Source organism: Carya illinoinensis, chromosome 6, assembly GCF_018687715.1.
Source record: "Carya illinoinensis cultivar Pawnee chromosome 6, C.illinoinensisPawnee_v1, whole genome shotgun sequence".
NCBI lineage: Eukaryota > Viridiplantae > Streptophyta > Magnoliopsida > Fagales > Juglandaceae > Carya > Carya illinoinensis.
The window spans coordinates 28,915,311-28,933,208 of record NC_056757.1 but is presented as its reverse complement, the minus strand read 5'-3'; the positions used below and the strand labels follow the sequence as shown (position 1 = coordinate 28,933,208).

General features: G+C 38.2%; 3 protein-coding genes across 5 annotated transcripts; 1 reads left to right on the top strand and 2 right to left on the bottom strand.

Annotated features, from left to right (window-relative positions):
* Positions 1-112: 112 nt before the first annotated feature.
* LOC122314205 (translin-associated protein X) lies at positions 113-5,099 on the top strand. Of its 3 annotated transcripts, none has more exons than XM_043129631.1 (8): positions 113-257; positions 391-494; positions 1,443-1,522; positions 2,532-2,673; positions 2,750-2,899; positions 3,317-3,518; positions 4,390-4,491; positions 4,592-5,099. In XM_043129631.1, exons 1-7 carry the CDS (start codon positions 191-193, stop codon positions 4,488-4,490), a joined length of 846 nt encoding a protein of 281 aa, XP_042985565.1. In that variant the 5' UTR covers positions 113-190; the 3' UTR covers position 4,491; positions 4,592-5,099. The 3 variants fall into 3 exon arrangements, with proteins under 3 accessions (XP_042985565.1, XP_042985564.1, XP_042985563.1); XM_043129630.1 differs by having other exon boundaries at positions 385-494; positions 4,618-5,099; XM_043129629.1 differs by having other exon boundaries at positions 385-494.
* Positions 5,100-15,345: 10,246 nt separating this feature from the next.
* Positions 15,346-16,212, bottom strand: LOC122312737. The gene has a single exon (XM_043127400.1). The coding sequence runs from the start codon at positions 16,210-16,212 to the stop codon at positions 15,346-15,348; it is 867 nt and encodes a 288-aa protein (XP_042983334.1).
* Positions 16,213-16,478: 266 nt separating this feature from the next.
* LOC122312736 lies at positions 16,479-17,597 on the bottom strand. The gene has a single exon (XM_043127399.1). It carries the CDS (start codon positions 17,595-17,597, stop codon positions 16,479-16,481), a length of 1,119 nt encoding a protein of 372 aa, XP_042983333.1.
* Positions 17,598-17,898: the final 301 nt, after the last annotated feature.

The following is a 17,898-nucleotide window of genomic DNA, read 5'->3' as shown; positions in this document are numbered from 1 at the left end:
AGGTAATAAAATATAGGAAAAAAATAGTAAATAGTATTAAAAAGTAATTAAAAAATAATAATAAACTAATAAATGGTAACGAATAATTACGAAATATCATCACCTTATGTACGCTCGATACCCAAACGTAAATACTACCCGAGGGTCGAGAAGGCGCTCAGTTCAGTTCAGCAGTGTCCCGGAGCGACATATGTTCCACTCCTCCGTACTCCACCGGATTTCTCTCATGGCCGCCAAACCCCACCGCGTCCATTCATGTATCTCTCTCTCTCCCCTATATTCTGCCTTTTGAAACTCGGCTTGCAGAAACCCTTCGCAGATATCCTCTGTTCCGTATTTTAATTGACAGCGCAATATCGATACTCTTCACTTACTCGGCTACAGTTTCAGGGACTTGTTCATTGCAGGGCTCGGCGAAAAGAGCGAGGACAATGACCTCTGAATCCTCCATGAAAGATGCTTTCGGCAGATACGCTGAATACCTCAATGACCTGGTAGTTCCGCTTTTTATCTCGTTCCCCTCCTTTCCCTACCTCGATTTCAGTATTCAAGAATCTTTCAATCGCTACTTTTACTGACAGTCTCATAGCTCTTTTCCGGTTGCTGATGTTGCTCATGAATGCATTAAACATCAAACTTGACCTAGCGAAAGTGATCCCCATTATTTTTTTAAATTCTTTGCGGAAGAATTTTTCCCGTTAAAAGTAGTCGGACGTTAGGAGTTGGAAGCCCTCACTGTCGTTGTTAGTGTAGCATGCTCAATTGAAATGCAGGGTTGTTGCTTGGAAGGAACAATTTTTCGGTTACAGAAATATGGGTTCAATTGTTCTGCCTGAAGTGGTCTAAGGCTTTTATGCCGTTAGGTTTGATTGCGAAGTGTAGTGGTGGCCGTGGTTGAACTTGTATCTCATTATTGTTGTTAAAGTTGCCAAAGGGCCCGGGGCACTGTCTTTGATTGAGGAAGGGAGGGGTATGTTGGGTTACCGCTTGGTTATAAATAGTTTCCATAACATGCTACGAGTTAGCAGGCCGTTTTATATTGCATTGCCTTCTTGCCAGTCTTTTCTATTTCCCCATTTATCCTTACAATGATTGAGTTTTTTCTTTCATCCTTGGTTGCCGAGATTTTTCAAAGATCTTGGTTTAGTGCTTTGAACAAAAAAGTCTGTCAGTTCACCTGTTGTCTTCTCATGGCAGATTTTGGTTTCCAGTAGATGTACTTTCTATAATTTGAAAAAAGGATTAAGTTTTTGCTTTAATGGGATGTTTGATGAAAACTTTTTATACAACATGTCATCATGGATACATTTTGCAAACTGTTTATACATTGTAGAGTCCTGCGTGATAGAAATTATTAGGATCATGTGGTTTGCTAAATATTTCCATTCATTTATTGGTACTGCCCGCCTATGTTATCCAATGAAACCAAATTCTGTTTGTAGAATGACAAACGTGAAAGAGTGGTGAAAGCAAGTCGTGATGTCACCATTAACAGCAAAAAGGTCATATTTCAAGTGCACAGGTAATGACTCAATGCCTTTCTTCCCTCAATTCTATTTACATTTTTTATTTATTGTTTTTTGTGTTTGGGAGGGGGTTGTTTTAATGCTAATTACTTTTCCCTCATGTTACATGTTTTTAAATCCTAATTTCTTTGCGATACCTATTCCGATTGATTACTTGTATGCTTGCTTTTCCTTGGAATTGACACTACATATTGATTGTATTGTTTAGCCTGGGAAATAAAGGGATCTGTTGTTTTACTTCTTACTTTTTATGGGTGTGGCTTGTACTTACAATTTGTTTCTTAGAGTATGTATTTACTCAGTGAAGAAGCAGAACATAGAATATAACAATGAGAGAGTTCTACGAGTACAAGAAATAACTCTTACATGATAACATTCAAACAACATGTTGGATGGAGAAGTGACAGAAAAGAATAAAAATGTTGGACGCCATCCATGAAACTGTATTCATTTACTGATAAACAAAAATGTTGGATACCATCCAAGAGGCAGATCGTCAAGGTCAAATCCTATTTCAATGTGCTGATCCCTCCAGCTGGCTCCTCAGGGGTAGGTTTTTTGGACTACTTCATCAGGGGTAGATTATTTTGGAGTGCTTTGTCAGGAAAGATTTGAACGATAGATAACTTGAGAAAGAGTTATCTTTTAGCTTAGAGTAGTGTTTTATGTGCAAGAAAAATGCAAAATAGGGAAAACGCATATAATCTCATGCTGCATATCGAGTTGGCTAGGAGCTTATGGACGGCAGCATCTAACTCTTTTGGGTTTGAATGGGTTATGCCCCCCAACAAGTGGTGGTGTTGTTGGCATGCTGGCAACTACCTAATGGTGGTCATGGTGAGGTGTCGAGGATGGTCCCTTTAAGTTTGATGTAATATATTTTGCAAGAATGTAAGGCTGAATCCTTTGACAATCATGTCAAGGGCGGGGATAGAATTAAAAGCCGTTGTGTTGAACAATCTCTATGCTTGGTTGAATGCTCACACCAGCTTTTATATTGAACAGGGTTGGTAAGCACAACAGAGAAGAAGTTTTGGAGAAGGCAGAAAAGGATTTGGCATCTGTGACAGGGCAATATATGTCTCGACTAGTGAGAGAACTACAAGGGACTGATTTTTGGAAGCTAAGACGAGCATACACACCTGGGGTAGCCTTTCATCTCCTAACCTTTAAAGGCCCGAAATATATGGCCATTTGACTCCTTTATGCATGGCTGGTTGCAGGTACAAGAATATGTTGAAGCTGCAACATTTTGTAAATTCTGCAAAACTGGGACTCTTTTGAATCTTGATGAGATAAATGCAACTTTATTGCCACTTAGTGATCCATCTTTTGAGCCATTGCAGATTAATGTTCTTGACTATATCTTGGGGGTAATGCCATTTATGTTATGCTATTTTAACTATATTTTGTTTAGTAAATCAGAGGCTGATGATAGTTCTTGTCTGAATTTAATCTTTAACTGCTGGCAGCCAAAATTCTCTTGTATACTTCCTGTGTACTTGGGCTATGCCTATTCCAGTATTAATAAAAAGGAAAGATTCTGTCTCTGAATGAGACATCTCTGCCACAATGGGACATATGTAGAGATCCAGTATTATGTATTCTTTGTAGATGTAATCAGTCTCTTGAGATAAATTATGGGGTCAAGTTGATTTATTTATTTGATTTCTGAATAAGTAAACTAACATGGTTAACAATCAAAAGATTGCACTTATATATATATTTTTTCTATATTCGTCCTTTTTCTTTTTCTTTCTGCAAAAGTGGCGCTCAATGTTCTTGTACAGCTTGCAGACTTGACTGGAGAGCTGATGCGGTTGGCTATTGGTAGAATATCAGAAGGTGAACTTGAGTTTGCTGAGAAGATATGCAGGTTTGCACGTGATATCTACAGGGAGCTTACTCTTCTTGTTCCACATATGGATGATAGTTCTGATATGAAGACAAAGATGGATACAATGCTCCAAAGCGTAATCAAAATAGAGAATGGTATTGGCTGACAAATTTCCTGTTCAGAGTTAAAAGCATGACCAAGTTTATTTCATATGAATGAAATCATGTTAGTCATCCTCTAGAGTAGTTCTAGTGAGCCAGACCTAGATGATGATAATAAATATTTAATTAAATCTTTAAGACATGCATATACTCCGTGTAGTTTTGGGAAACTGACCATATTGATCTTTCTACTCTTAAAAAAATTGGAAAACTTACACTTTAGCTATTCTAGCTGCCAATTATTTTGTAATATGATCATAAAACTATCAAAGTTTTCACTTTACTTACTTTTACCTATATAAGAAAAAAAGTTGTCACTTTACCCGTCAAACCTCTACTCATTTTACAATTTGTCTCATCCTTTAAGATCTGGCTGCATAACCTATTTTTCATCCATCTTAATGGTTAACTGTTAACTACAGGGAAAATTGCAACTTATGTTTCACATTAGAGGGTTAAATGAAAGCTCTGGGAATCTTGTATTTTGGGCGTTAAGGCAGACTAGCAGTTGTCTTTATCTCATCTAAATTAGAAAAGATTAGCATGATTCTTTTTTATGGGTGAACAAGAGGACTGAACCTAAGACTTTAGACCGTTGACAAGAAATGACTGAAGTCAATTATGTTCCTTTGTCTCAATTCCTTTTTTTTCCTCATTAATTTTAATAGTCTATCTATGAATTTGCATTATGGGAATTTGGTGAATGGTTAACAACATTTCAGAAGTTTTGATACACTATTTTGTTCAGAAAAGTTATCATGTCAGCTTTAAATTTTTGCATGTGTAATTAATTGATCACAGTTTCTCTAATAAATAAAACTCACACTTTACTGATTTTCTGATTTAATCTGCATTGTTTTTGTAGCTTGCTTTAGTGTTCATGTGAGAGGATCGGAGTACATTCCACTCACTGGATCCATTGACTCAAGTTCATTCTTGTTGGACATGCCTGATAATGAACTGTGAAGTAATTTCTGCTACTCCTAGTCTCTTCACGTACCACTTTTTTGGTATATGATATTTTCACTTAATATTTCTTTCTACTACACTTCTTTCCTGTCTCATAGGAAAATTCAATTATTTTTCCAACCAGAAATTGTTTTGGAACGCTTCATGGAATCTATGACTACATGTGCATCTGCCTGCTGAAAGGTTTGAAGGTCGATACTTCATCTTCTTTTGGTTTATTTTTGGCAATTGTTTTGGCAAAGCTTCTCAAATGTTTACACAACCTTGCAAAGACTAGCAATATTTTGGGGTGGAAAAGGTTTATGTACGTTTTCTTTGGTGAGCATCTGTTGTGCTATTAATGTGAACTGCGATCCAAAGTACTTGTTCAGCTCATATGACTAACGCCTCCAAACGAGTTCTTGAAACTTCTTGACATGAAATCCAGACGAGAAATGTTGATATCCTCCTTTCTAGTGATTGCGGATTTTGCCAATTCATAGTGTTGTCTTGAGTTTTTATTCTGAGGTCTTGTTGCCTTAAAGAGTCTGTCCAGTTTACAATGTTATGGTACAAGTGCTTATGCACTACTAATGAACAATGCCTAATCCCATGTTGCTTACATTATCTTCCCCGTCTCACGTGCTTAAAAAATTTTCTGATTTATCTCTCCCCAGGGTTTCTTTTTTCCCTGACAGGAGTGAGCTTTTTCTAATCTAAATCTCATTGCAACATGTCGTATTATTCCCATTACGGGACGATTTAATTATAGAGACTCGCTGATCACCAAACTCATCTGCATGGTCGACATAGGCTGGGGCCTCGTTCTTTGGATAAGCTCTGTCTCTATTGCGCGGTATCTTCATGATAACATCTACTTCTGTAATGACCAACTCTGCTCGGAAGCCATACAATCAAAGGAAAAACCAAGAAAATAGAAGGTGGCCTAATTTATCCAGACTGTTTCTTGCCATCAGAAGCCAGAAAAAAGAAATCTCGATTTGCTACCATATATGTAGAACCATGAGTGAAGGCTCGACTTTGAAAAATATTATCACATGTCAGTTGCAAATTTCCTTTGTAATTCCATAGATGAATAAGTGGGAAGGACCTTTGATTACCAGGGACTTTATTTGATGGTGTATGAGAATTTGAGTCCACCTCTCACGACATAGAACTTATTATCTTCAACAGAGTTTGAGAGACATATAACTTTATGTTAGGAAAGCAAAAAGTGGAAAATTACAGAACATTGACATGGTTCGGCAATGTACTTATATCTACAGAGCTTAAATAATTTTATTCATATGATAATCAAAGATACAGTGTGTAATGGTCCAAGTGGCCTTGGGTTCGGAGGCTTCATACTGTCACGAACGGTAGGGGCCAGATTGAGAGACTGCTGCATTGGATCAGTACGAACCGAGTTTATTTTAGTTAGTGACATGGGCTTAGGCCCAAGTATATCACTGATGTAATGGACCTTTATTTTTCTTATTATGCTTATGTTAGTTGTTCAAGCCAGGGCCCACGAGGCCCAGTATATGTGAAGCCTTCTATTAGGAAATTCCTACGTATGGATGTGGGGAGCGTACTGTTGGTTTTTGTCCAAAACTAATAGTTCTTCTTCTCCCTCTCTCTTATTATAGAGGTTCTCACCCTTGAAGTGAGATTGTTCATACAATCCTTAGGTGTGTATTACAGTGTGACGACCACAGAGAGGTTTAAGAGCCCAAATGGGTCAAAAGCTTCGTTGAAAATTCATAAAAAAAATTGCAATGGATCCTTGTTGGGTCGATTCATCAAACCAGACCGTCACAACCATAACAAGGCTCTATACATAGATATTTTCCTACTTGGAGACTGGTACAACCACAATTATCAACCAACTACCTCTAAAACTGAAATTTCTATCCTTGCAATTCATAGCACGTCCTCAGGCAAGAAGATCAACTGAAGATGCGTACAGCTTCAGTATCTTAAGTGTAAGACCCTTAGTCAACCTATTTGCAGGGCTACAATACATGCACCTTTTTTTTTTTTTTTTTTTCCTGCTTTTCCAAGGAAAGAATTTTGTAAGTCTTGATCAGTAGTTTCTCTCATGATTGATCAACACAACCATTACTTCATGTTTCTCTCCTTGCTTTAGCCATTGTCTGTACGTAGTGCTTTTCTTGATTGATTTCTATATATCATGAGTCTTCACTTTCAGTGTTTCTCAACACATCCAATAAAAATGATTACTTTAATACAATCAATCAATAAAGCCAATGCGAAGTATAGACACTTACGTACAAAAGTGAATTCTTTCATTCAATACGATAAGAGCCTTAATATAGAGTCTTTCTTTCGACCTGCCATGCATGACAGAAGCATTATTGTTTCTTTAAGAGAGTACTAATGTCTAGTACCGGCACAGGATCACGAGAATTAATTTGGCAATCTGTCACGACAATCAAACCTGGCAGAAATGGATGGGGTAAGATATTGAGGATATGCATGCAAACGTGTAAACCATGTCCGTCCGTCGACCGACCTTTCAATTAGTTTGGTGCCCTGAGGTCCGCGTCAACCCCTTTACAGAGGCTAGCAGCTTACATCAAAATTGACAGAAAATGACAGCGGTTTTTGATGTTATTAAGAAGCAAAGCAACTATTTCTGGGTCCAGTCTAAGCTGCTTTAGATTAATGCGCAGCACTGTGGTACGAAATCCTAATCAATGACATCCAATTGGCTGATCACATGCTGCATGAAAGAAAGAAATATATTGGCACAGATGGGTGAAAACTGCTGCTTCAAAAAGAAATATATACAAAGGATCGATCGACATGTCATGACATGCGTGTTGGTGTTGATGGATGCTACAGTTGTTGGTCAGATTCTTAAGTTTTTTTGCTTTTGAAGAACAATAATTACAAGCATAGATCGAAAACTCTCTCAACTTGAAAATTGGGGTTGCATGGTTTTATTATTTAGACTTTTTAAGCACGATTTTCATGTCGGCAATGGCTTCCGCCGTGAGTTCCAAGCAAACAGTTTATACAAGTTGTTAGTTAGCTGTTAGTTACTTAATTAGTTAGGTGACACCAAATGCATGGACCAATATTCCACATGAGATGGGTTGGTTGATAGGCCATTGTGAATGGATCTAATCATATTCTCTCTTGTATTTTATTAATGTTGGTGCATGCTTGTGATAAATTATTCCCACTCATTCATAGAACTTACACGTGATTCATATGAAAATTGAGTAAAATCTAAGTGTGATCTTTAATTAATTGCGTAGTTATCAAGTTTTGATTGTAAAAGAAAGATGGAGATGGATCTTTTATAGAAATTATCACAAAATAAGCTTGTTTTGATTGCTTGGATTTAAATTAATTTATTATCCCAAATAAACTTGAAAAAAATAATTAAATAAGTAAAGAGTAGAATTAGATAGTGAGAATTGATCAGGACTTAACTCGCTCACCCATTTAGTGTGTTCATTACCACCAAACCATCACCTAATCATCTTGCGGCCGCCACGCACCACCATATACATCTTTCATATATCATGTTTGATCTCATTCTCTTTCTTTAGTAATTTACAGCTATACATACGCATTATGTCTTATCTCCTTTCATTAAGATAAAATATTAAGGGTTCATAGAGTTTGCTTCACGATCATCTGAAAACCATTTTGGCAACCTATCATTAGGACGTCCCTTTGATACTCGAAAAGGCATTTTGTATTTCATTAAAAGGGCATTAATTAATTAATTAATTACGATGGAGTCTACAACTCTAGCACTCCTAAGAAAATAAAAAGTGGACACTAGTGATGTCTTAGATTAGAATTAACCCATTTGACCATGATCGACAGTTGACTACTATTATTAGTAGCACTTTGAGAGACAGTTAGACTGGTAGTTGGAAGTTATTATTATTATTATTAAAATATTGATTCATGAAGCATGCGGTGATGTTTCTAATGATGTATATATTGAGAGTCATTTTAATTTAAAAAAATCTAGTTATAAATACAACTGCACATTAATATGTATACTAATCTAATATGATTGGTCAAAAAGTAGATTTTATTGAAAGCAGTGCTAATTTAAATTTTGATTATGAAAGAATCAGTATTGGTATGCAGATTAGTATGCGACTTTATTTGTATGTAGTAAAACTCTTTTAATTTTTCTGAATTTAATTAATTTAAAAATGAAAAAGATTATACAATATACTACTCTTATGAGATTGCACATTAATTATAAAGAAATCACATAAAAATAAATTTACAAACTAAAATATATAATTCAACGTGATATGTTAGGTTATAAAATTATTATTGTTATTATTATAAATTAAATTTAATATATTATATAAAATAATTTAATGTTTTTTGGGGTTATTTTGTTTGAGAATTGAGATGATGTGCATTACATAAGCATATGTCTAAAGCTAGCTACTTCATAGCCATTGGCGTCGAATCCCACTATGCTCCTGTTGAAAAAGTCAAAAATCCTGTTGAAAAAGTACTTTCACACTTAATATTGGAAGAAATTAATATGTCATAATAAATCCAATGGTCAATGTTATACAGCATCAATATTCCCATTACAATTAATTCGTTATCGCCATGCTAAAGACAAACGCACATGGGGTGTTTGTGAAAAAGGTCTATTATACATTTGTGTATATTTATATATATACTTATGTGGTTTACAGTATGATTGATATTTACTGCGTTATGTACCGTGCGTTACATAGGAGAGAAATATATGGGATGTGATTTGGGATTCAAAACAAGTAAAAATGGAAAGGAGTCGAGGCTACGTCGGTAGTTTCCATAGATACTTAGGTAACGTTGGGTGTGATTTGGTTGCCTTCTCAGACGTGGAGGTATCGTCAATACTCCCCCCCCCCCTCCAACAAAAAAAAAAAAAAAATACAAGTTGAGCCGTGGTAATAGGGCCAAATTCCCCCCCCCCCCCCCCCCCCCTAAAATAAAAAACAAACAAGTTGAGCCGAGGTAATAGGGTCAAATTTGGATTGCAAGGAGTGAAGCGCGAAAAGGTCAAGAGATTTGGTGACGATATCCACAAGTTGTAAAGAGCCACACCATAAGAAAAATAGTTTTTTGTGTCATTTAAATTGGATGTAAAAAATACAAAATAGTTGCGAAATTTTTTTTGGCAACTATTTTGTATTTTTTGCATTCAATTTAAGTAACACAAAAAGTCATTTTTTTTTGTAGTGGCAGGGACGTGTCGAGTATGAAGTAAGCTAAGAGTGATGCATTCATGAACATAGTGATAATCGATATCTATTTGCTTGCTACGAGCATAGAAAACTGGGTTCACAATCATATATAGTGTGTTGAGGCTGTTGTAGAAAAGAATTGGTGGAAATGGAAGATGAACACTAAGATCAAGTAAGAGAAAGGAAATCCAAGTTAGTTTAGCAACTGCTTGAGCTATGACACGATACTTAGCTTTAGAGCTAGAAAGAGAGATAGTGTGTTGTTTTTTAGCCGACCAAGAAATATAGTTGCTACCCAAAAAAATACGAAATCTGGTGGTGGAGTGCCTTGTTTAAGGACATCTAGCCCAATCGACATTGAAAAAGCATAAAGATCAAGTGTAGATTGAGAGCTAAAATGAATGTCAAGATCAATAGTACCATGTAAATAGTAAAGAATACGTTTACCATTCTGTAATGATCCATGGTTGGGACATGCATAAATTGAGAGGCAAAATTGACACTATAGGTTAGATTGAGATGAGTGAGGGTAAGATGCTGAAGTGCATCAACAATACTACTGTAATGTGTAGGGTTGGGAAAAGAAATATCATTGGTAAGGCCTTTTGTTTTGTACATCATGGGGGTACCCATAGGCTTAGAGTCTTGCTTTTGGGCATGGTCTAAGATGTCAAGTGCATATTTGGATTGGGATAAAATAAGGCCATTAGTAGTGTGGCGAACTTTTATCTCTAGGAAATAATGAATGGAACCAAAATCTTTCATGGCAAATTGTGCTCCAAGGGTATGAATGAACCCACTAAGGTGGGATGGAGTCAAACCAGTTAAAAGGATATCATCAACACATAACAATACAACAAGCATGCCATAGGAAGAGTTAAAAATAAATAGAGATGGATCAACAACACTGCAAATAAAACCACAAGAGATGAGAAAGTTGTTAAATTTATCAAACAAGCTTGTTTTAGATAGTATAACGCTTTGTTTAATTTACAAACATTGGAGGAGATAAAGGAGTCGATAAAACTTGGAAGTTGTTCCATGAATACCAATTATTGTAGATTACCATGAAGAAATGCATTCTTAATGTTGAGTTGTCGAATGTCCTAATTATTGTGAAGGGCAAGATTGAGGACAATGTGAATGGTGCCAAGTTTGATGATTGGATGAAAGCTCTTGACAATTAGGTGAGCCTTGAGACGATCAAAGTCCCATTAACATTAAGTTTTGTCTTGAAAACCCATTTGCATCCAATGACGTCCATGTTTGGAGTCCCTAGAATGGGTGTCTAGGTATTATTTTCCTGTAGAGCTTGGAATTCATCTCGAATAGCTTGGGTCCAACCTGCACAGTCGAGGGCAGTTTGAACTATTTTGGACTCTTTGAGAAGATTGGTGAGAATATGACGATTTGCATATTTAGTTTAGGTTTGCAAACCTTAGCTTGAGAATGAGTGACCAAAAAGTGGCAAATAGGGGCCGTGTTGGAGAGGGGGGACCTGAGGGGGATGAAGTAATGATTTGTGAGGAGGATGTGGGAGACTATGGGTGATCATCATGTGATGTATGAGTATTATTGCCACTGGGTGAGGTCGTAAATGGCACATTTGTAGGTAGGGGAGCCGAAATTGGTATGGCACCAATGTTAGGAGATGATGAGACTTGGAAAGGAGAAACACTACTAAAGCCACTTGTGGAGTTAGTTGAAGGGGAAATGGTGGAACACCATTTTGTGAATGTTGGTAAAATTTGGTCAAGTGGAGGAGGGAAGATGATGGTTCCCAAGTTGTTTCTAGTGAAAGATAGATTCATCAAATATAGTACGACGGGAAATAAAGGTTCGATAAGAGGGAGGGTGATAGCATTTGTACCCTTAATGTCGATCACTATAGCCCATAAAAATGCAATGGACATTTTTTGGGTCAAATTTATTACACTTTATATCCAAGACGTAAGGGAAACATTTAAAGTCAAAGACGTAAAAGGAGGTATAGTCATAAAGTGATCATAAAGTAGTGAAAAAGGAGAGTTAAGATCTAGGGATGTGGAAGGGAGGTAGTTTATTAAAAAGGTTGTTGTGAAAAAGGTTCAACCCAAAATGTTTGGGACACCATTGTAAAAAAGCATAGTCATGCCTAATTCACGAATGGTGCGATGCTGTCGCTCTACAAAACCATTATGTTCAGGTGTGTGGGAACAAGAAAATTGATAGAGGATACCTTATTATTGAAAATGATTTTTGAGTTGGGTGTTGGCAAATTCACCGCCACCATCTTATTGGAAAATTTGCTTTTGTTGAATTGTTGATCGACAAACGCGCACAAGGTGTTTGTGAAAAGCCTCACTCACCCTTTTTTTTTGAAGAGAATAATGCAACTTTATTCAACTTGATGAACCAATTGGATGAATACACGAGGGAATTTCCCCCAATGTTATGCTCTCCACTGAGAGTTTTATAGCACCCTTGGCTAAATCATGAGCCATAGTGTTACAGACTCGAGGGACATGAACTACAGACCACTTTTCAAAGGAACCTAGGAGAACCTTAGCATCAGAAAAAATCATCCCAGCTGAAGACTCACTCTGGTTTAGGTTATTGAGTGTTGAGACAACTTGCTTAGAATCTCCCTCAAAGATCACTTGATGTAGTTCCAACTGTTTACAAAATAGAATAGCTTTCAGAGCACCATAAGATTCTGCTAAGTAGGGATCAGGGAAAAAAGCTTTTGGTGATCTTAATGATGCCACCACTCTGCCCTCCCAACTTCTTATCACAACACCAATGCCAATTTTGCTCTGAACTGTGTCAACAGCAGCATCCCAGTTGGCTTTAAAAACATTCACTGGAGGTACATTCCAGCTAGGAGCACTGAGAGTTGTTTGATCCTGAGGTGGAACAGCTTTTTTACAAGCCTCACTGTACTCAGAGACAACCCGAGTTGTAGCCTCTACTACCTTCCCTGGCTCCCAGAAGATGTTTTCAAAAATAGAGCTGTTCCTTCTCTTCCATATTTGGTGTACTGTGGCTGCAAATTCATCTTGCTCCTTTCTATCCAGAACATAGACCATTTGGCTCCAATGCTCCTTAAAAACAATATCACTCACCACACCTTTTTGTAACTTCCTGGAGCACATGCTCCAGACATCTTGGGCAGAAACACATGACCAAAGTGCATGCATGACTGATTCCTTTTCCAATTGACATATTGGGCATAAAGGCGAATCCACTATCCTTTTCTTATATAAATTGAGCTTTGTAGGCAATGAATCATGACAGGCCCTCCAGATCAACATCTTGATTGCATTAGGTACGCCCAACCTCCATATCAAAGACCAGCTCTTTTTTTGAGGAACTGCAGAAGAAGACTGCCCTTGATTGTAAGTCACCATTGCACCCAACAAGTGATAGGCACTCTTTACTGAGAAATAACCGTCCTTAGTACACCTCCATGTCAATTTATCATCAGCTTTTGTAATACTGATTGGGGTTCTGCAGATCAACTCAGATTCCTCAAGACTGAAAATTTCACGAATCAATCCTTCTTTCCACTCCCCACTCTGTTGGTCTATCAGGCTACACACCTTTGAATTCTCATCCAACACCCTTGCAGGAGATTGAACTCTAAAAGAGGTTGGCTTGGGAATCCATTTGTCCTTCCATATTCTAACTGAATGACCATTTCCAATACACCAAAACATCCCTTCCCTTAAGACCTCCCTTCCTGCAGTAAAACTCCTCCATAGAAAAGAAGGATTACTTCCCAGTTTAGCCTGCATGAAATCTGATTTATAGAAGTACTTTGCTTGGAGAATTTTTGCTGCTAATGACTTAGGCTGCTTGAGAAGTCTCCAACCTTGCTTAGCTAAGAGAGCAACATTAAAGTTCTCAAAATCTCTATAACCAAGACCTCCCTCTTCCTTAGATGATCCGAGAGTCTTCCATGAAAGCCATCTAATCTTTGATCTGTCTCCTTTCAAACCTCACCAAAAATTCTGCATTAAAGAGTTAATGGCATTCAATATGGCTTTTGGAAGCTTGAAAATACTCATGCAATAAATAGGAATAGCCTGTATAACAGACTTAAGTAGCACCTCCTTTCCTGCCTAAGATAAGAACTTAACAGACCAACTTTGCATCCGAGCCCTTATGCTGTCCAAGACAGGTTTGAAGGCATTTAACTTCTGTTTCCCCACATAAGCTGGCAACCCCAAGTACTTCTCATATGATTTGGCTTCTTCCAGGCCTGCTGCTGCTAGAATAACCTCCTTAGCCTCAACTCTTGTATTACAGCTAAAATAAACTGCTGTTTTTTCCATATTAAGCCTCTGACCAGAAGCATTTTCATACACTTTAAGGATGCCAAAGAGCCTACTCCACTCCAAAGCATTGGCCTTGCAGAAAAGCAGACTATCATCTGCAAAAAAGAGATGGTTAACCAATAAACTCCCTCTAGCAAAAGGGAAACCTGATATGTGGCCCTTTTGTTCAGCCTGATCCAACAAAAGACCAAGTACCTCCGAGCATAAGATGAAGAGATAAGGGGACAATGGGTCCCCTTGTCTCAAACCTCTCATTGGACAAAACTTGTGTTGTGGAGTGCCATTAATCAAAATGGAATAATTAACTGTGCTCACGCATGTCATAACCAAATCAGTCCACTCCTTGCTGAAACCCATCTTGATCAAGACAGCTTCCAAGAAAGACCATTCAATTCTGTCATATGCCTTACTCATGTCCAACTTCATAGCCATATAACCTTCCCTCTTACCTCTCATTCTATGTTTCATTGAATGCATTGTTTCATAAGCTACAATAATGTTATCAGAAATTAATCTCCCAGGAACAAAAGCACTTTGAGAAGGGGAAATAATGGATGGAAGAAAAAGCTTCAATCTATTGGCAAGAACCTTTGAAACCACCTTGTATATGACATTACATAAACTTATAGGTCTGTATTCCGAGACTAGAGTTGGATGTTTCTTCTTAGGAATCAAAGCAATATAAGTCTCATTAAGCTCAGCTATTCCTCTCCTGTTTTCCAGAATTTCCTGCACTGCAGCTGACACTTCCCCACCAACAATCTGCCAGTTGTCCTGATAGAAACCTGCAGAAAAGCCATCCGGGCCAGGAGATCCAAGTGGATTCATGTCAAACACTGCAGCCCTCACTTCCTCTATAGAGCATCTCTTCATCAACTGCTGATTCATATCATTAGTTATCAATTTATTCACTACCTGCAAGGCTTCCTCACATCCAGTAGGATTAGAAGAGGAAAACAAATTTTCATAATATGACTGGAAAGTTTTACCAACTTCAACTTGAGTAGTAGCCAAATTCCCCCTGTCATCGGAGACTCTTTTAATCAAATTAACTTTCCTGCGTTGAGATGCACATTTATGAAAAAATTTGGAATTTCTGTCTCCCCCCTTGTACCACTGTTGTTTAGCTCTCTGTCTCCATTTCAACTCCTCATCTTCCATTATGGCTTCCACTTCCTCTTGAAGGACTTTAATCTGGCCATTGAGCTCACCTGTATTCTGTTGTTGCAGTTGTTGTATTAAATCTGTCCTCTCTTTAACTCTAATCCTTTGATTACCTCTACTTCTTTTTGCCCATGTTTGCAACTAAACCATAGAACTTGCAAGTGCAGATTGTACAATCTTCAAACTACTGTATCTACCCCTTAATGAGACCCAGGTCCTTTTAATAATATCCTTGCAATCCTGTTTCTTTGACCAGAGAGCTTCATATCTGCTGACTCTTTTGTGTACTTGCTGTTCCTCCTGAGAATTAAAACAATGAACTAAAAGTGGTGCATGATCAGAGGCTATGACAGGTAACACATAGACAGAGGAGGTATCAAACATATTACACCAACTTGAATTCCCAAAAGCCCTATCTAGTCTTTCCTTGATAAAAGCCCTCCCCTCCATTTTATTACTCCATGTGAACCTTGAGCCAATAAAACCCAAATCACTGAGCTCACATTCATCCAATGCCTCTCGGAACCTTTCCATTTGGAGAAAAGGTCTATCAGCTGCCCCATACTTTTCCTCATTTGACAGCAGCTCATTAAAGTCACCCATGCACAGCCAAGGACAATTACTTTCTGGTCTCAATACTCTCAATAAATCCCAACAGGCTCTCCTTTTCTCCACTACAGAATCCCCATAGAAACCTGTTACATGACATTTACTGGCTCCCTCCTCAGATAAAAGCTCTAAGGAAATATGGTGCCTTGAATATGAGAACAAAGAGGCATTAGTATTCTCACTCCATAACATAGCCAGGCCCCCACTCTTCCCCCTACTATCAACTACAAAACTGTGAGTTAACCCCAATATGTTCCTGATCTTCTCTACTCTCTCTCGGTTACATTTAGTTTCAGAAATGAATACAACCTGTGGGACCTTTTCTTTCACCAAAAGGTGAAGCTCTCGAACTGTACGAGGGTTCCCAAGCCCTCTATAGTTCCAAGCTAAGAGTTTCATGGCTGTTCAGCCTCTGCCATGTCATTATCATCCTCCAACTGCAGCACTCCTGACTGCTTAGCTTTCTTGACAACTGCAGCTTCATCGCCTGAAACTAATTTCCTTTTGTGGGCATTAGTAACCTGCATGCAAGACTCTTCCTCGACCAGTTGAGGCCCAGAGCAAGATGGGCCTATACGGGCTCTTTTTTTCCAAGTTTTCAATTGTCTCCCACCTTTACCTCCCAACTTTCCTGACTTGTTGCTGCTGATTTCTCCACGTGGATCCTAGAATGTATCTTTGGGAGTAAAAGCTGTAGGGCCAGTTTCAACAGCTTTTAACTTGGAAAGTATTTCCTTCGGGGACGAGGCAGCCCCCCCATTTTCCTCTTCTGCGTAGATTGCTCCTAATGTTTCAAATCTACGTGAGTTCACTTTCCATAAACTAGATACCCCATCATCCTTTCCAACTACATCATCCGAAATTTTCTCACCATCCTTATGTATATGCAGATCCTTATCTCTTGCCTTGATTTCTGCCTCGGTGGAAGCCTTGCCATTATTAGCTGACTGACAGTGAGACCCACCGGAATCTGCACGTCGGATCTTCTCCGATGAACCACTGGGAGATGACGGACCACTAACATTGACTGGAAGTGTTACTGAGTTCCTTGTGCTTGCCCTCAGCCAAGCACCATACTGCTGATCAAAGCCTGCACTAGAGACTTTCCCATGATCCAAATTATCACAACGCCCTTCTGAATGATTAAACCTACCACAAGAATAGCAAAAATTTGGAAGCCTTTCATATTTGAAAGAAATCCAATGCTTTTTATCACCTATCGTAAGGAATCGTCCTCTCGCAAGAGGTTTAGTTACATCTACCATTACTTTAATCCTTAAAAACTGACCCCAGCAGATCCCACTACTGTCTGTATCCACTTGAAGGACATCCCCCACTGATGATCCTATGTTTGAACCAGTGATTTGATTCATGCCTGCAAAAGGCAAGTCATAACACTGAATCCAAAAAGGTTCCTTAATAAACAATATCTCCTTTATGAAGTTGAAACCTTCGCAGTCTTGCATGCAAACAAGATTCTTATCAAAGGACCACGGACGCCCCTTCATAATCCTCCTCTTATCTGACACATTCTTGCACTCAAGTAAGAACTTGTTCCGCCCCACATCCTTGATAATTGCCTTACCTTCCACTTGCCACACTCGTAACAGTGTACTCTTGATTGCACCTCTGTTAACCTCTCTGTCCGACATCACACAGAACATGATACAATGCTTACTCTTATTGACAGAAGACAAAACCTCATCATTGCTGATCACCACCTCCTGTTGCTCGTCTTCTGTCAACTTCAGACCCTCACACAAGGATGACAACTCACACTCCATACCCAAACCTCCACAGACCGAGTCCAAGAGGGATGAAAACTCTAAGTTTACGAAGAAACTTAGAGAGAAAAACCCTCACCTCCTCTCGAGAAGGAAGGACCGTGTTTTCATAGGATTTCTACTCTAACATATTTTCAATAAAGACTTTCAAAAGCCTCACTCACCCTGAGAGCTTGCCGAGAGTCTAATATACTTATATGTAATTATGGTTTACAGTATAATTATATTTACAGCGTTGTATACCGTTACAAAGGTGAGAAATAAATGGGATGTGATTTGGGATTCAATACAAGTAAAAATG

Excerpts from the sequence above, each read along its gene's own strand:
- LOC122312736 (XM_043127399.1), bottom strand. The coding sequence starts at position 17,597 with ATGGAGTGTGAGTTGTCATCCTTGTGTGAGGGTCTGAAGTTGACAGAA.
- LOC122314205 (XM_043129630.1), top strand. The coding sequence starts at position 191 with ATGTTCCACTCCTCCGTACTCCACCGGATTTCTCTCATGGCCGCCAAA. Across the intron at positions 258-384 it reads ACCCCACCGCGTCCATTCAT|TTTCAGGGACTTGTTCATTG; the intron begins GTATCTCTCTCT and ends ACTCGGCTACAG. Across the intron at positions 2,900-3,316 it reads TTCTTGACTATATCTTGGGG|CTTGCAGACTTGACTGGAGA; the intron begins GTAATGCCATTT and ends GTTCTTGTACAG.
- LOC122312737 (XM_043127400.1), bottom strand. The coding sequence starts at position 16,212 with ATGAAACTCTTAGCTTGGAACTATAGAGGGCTTGGGAACCCTCGTACA.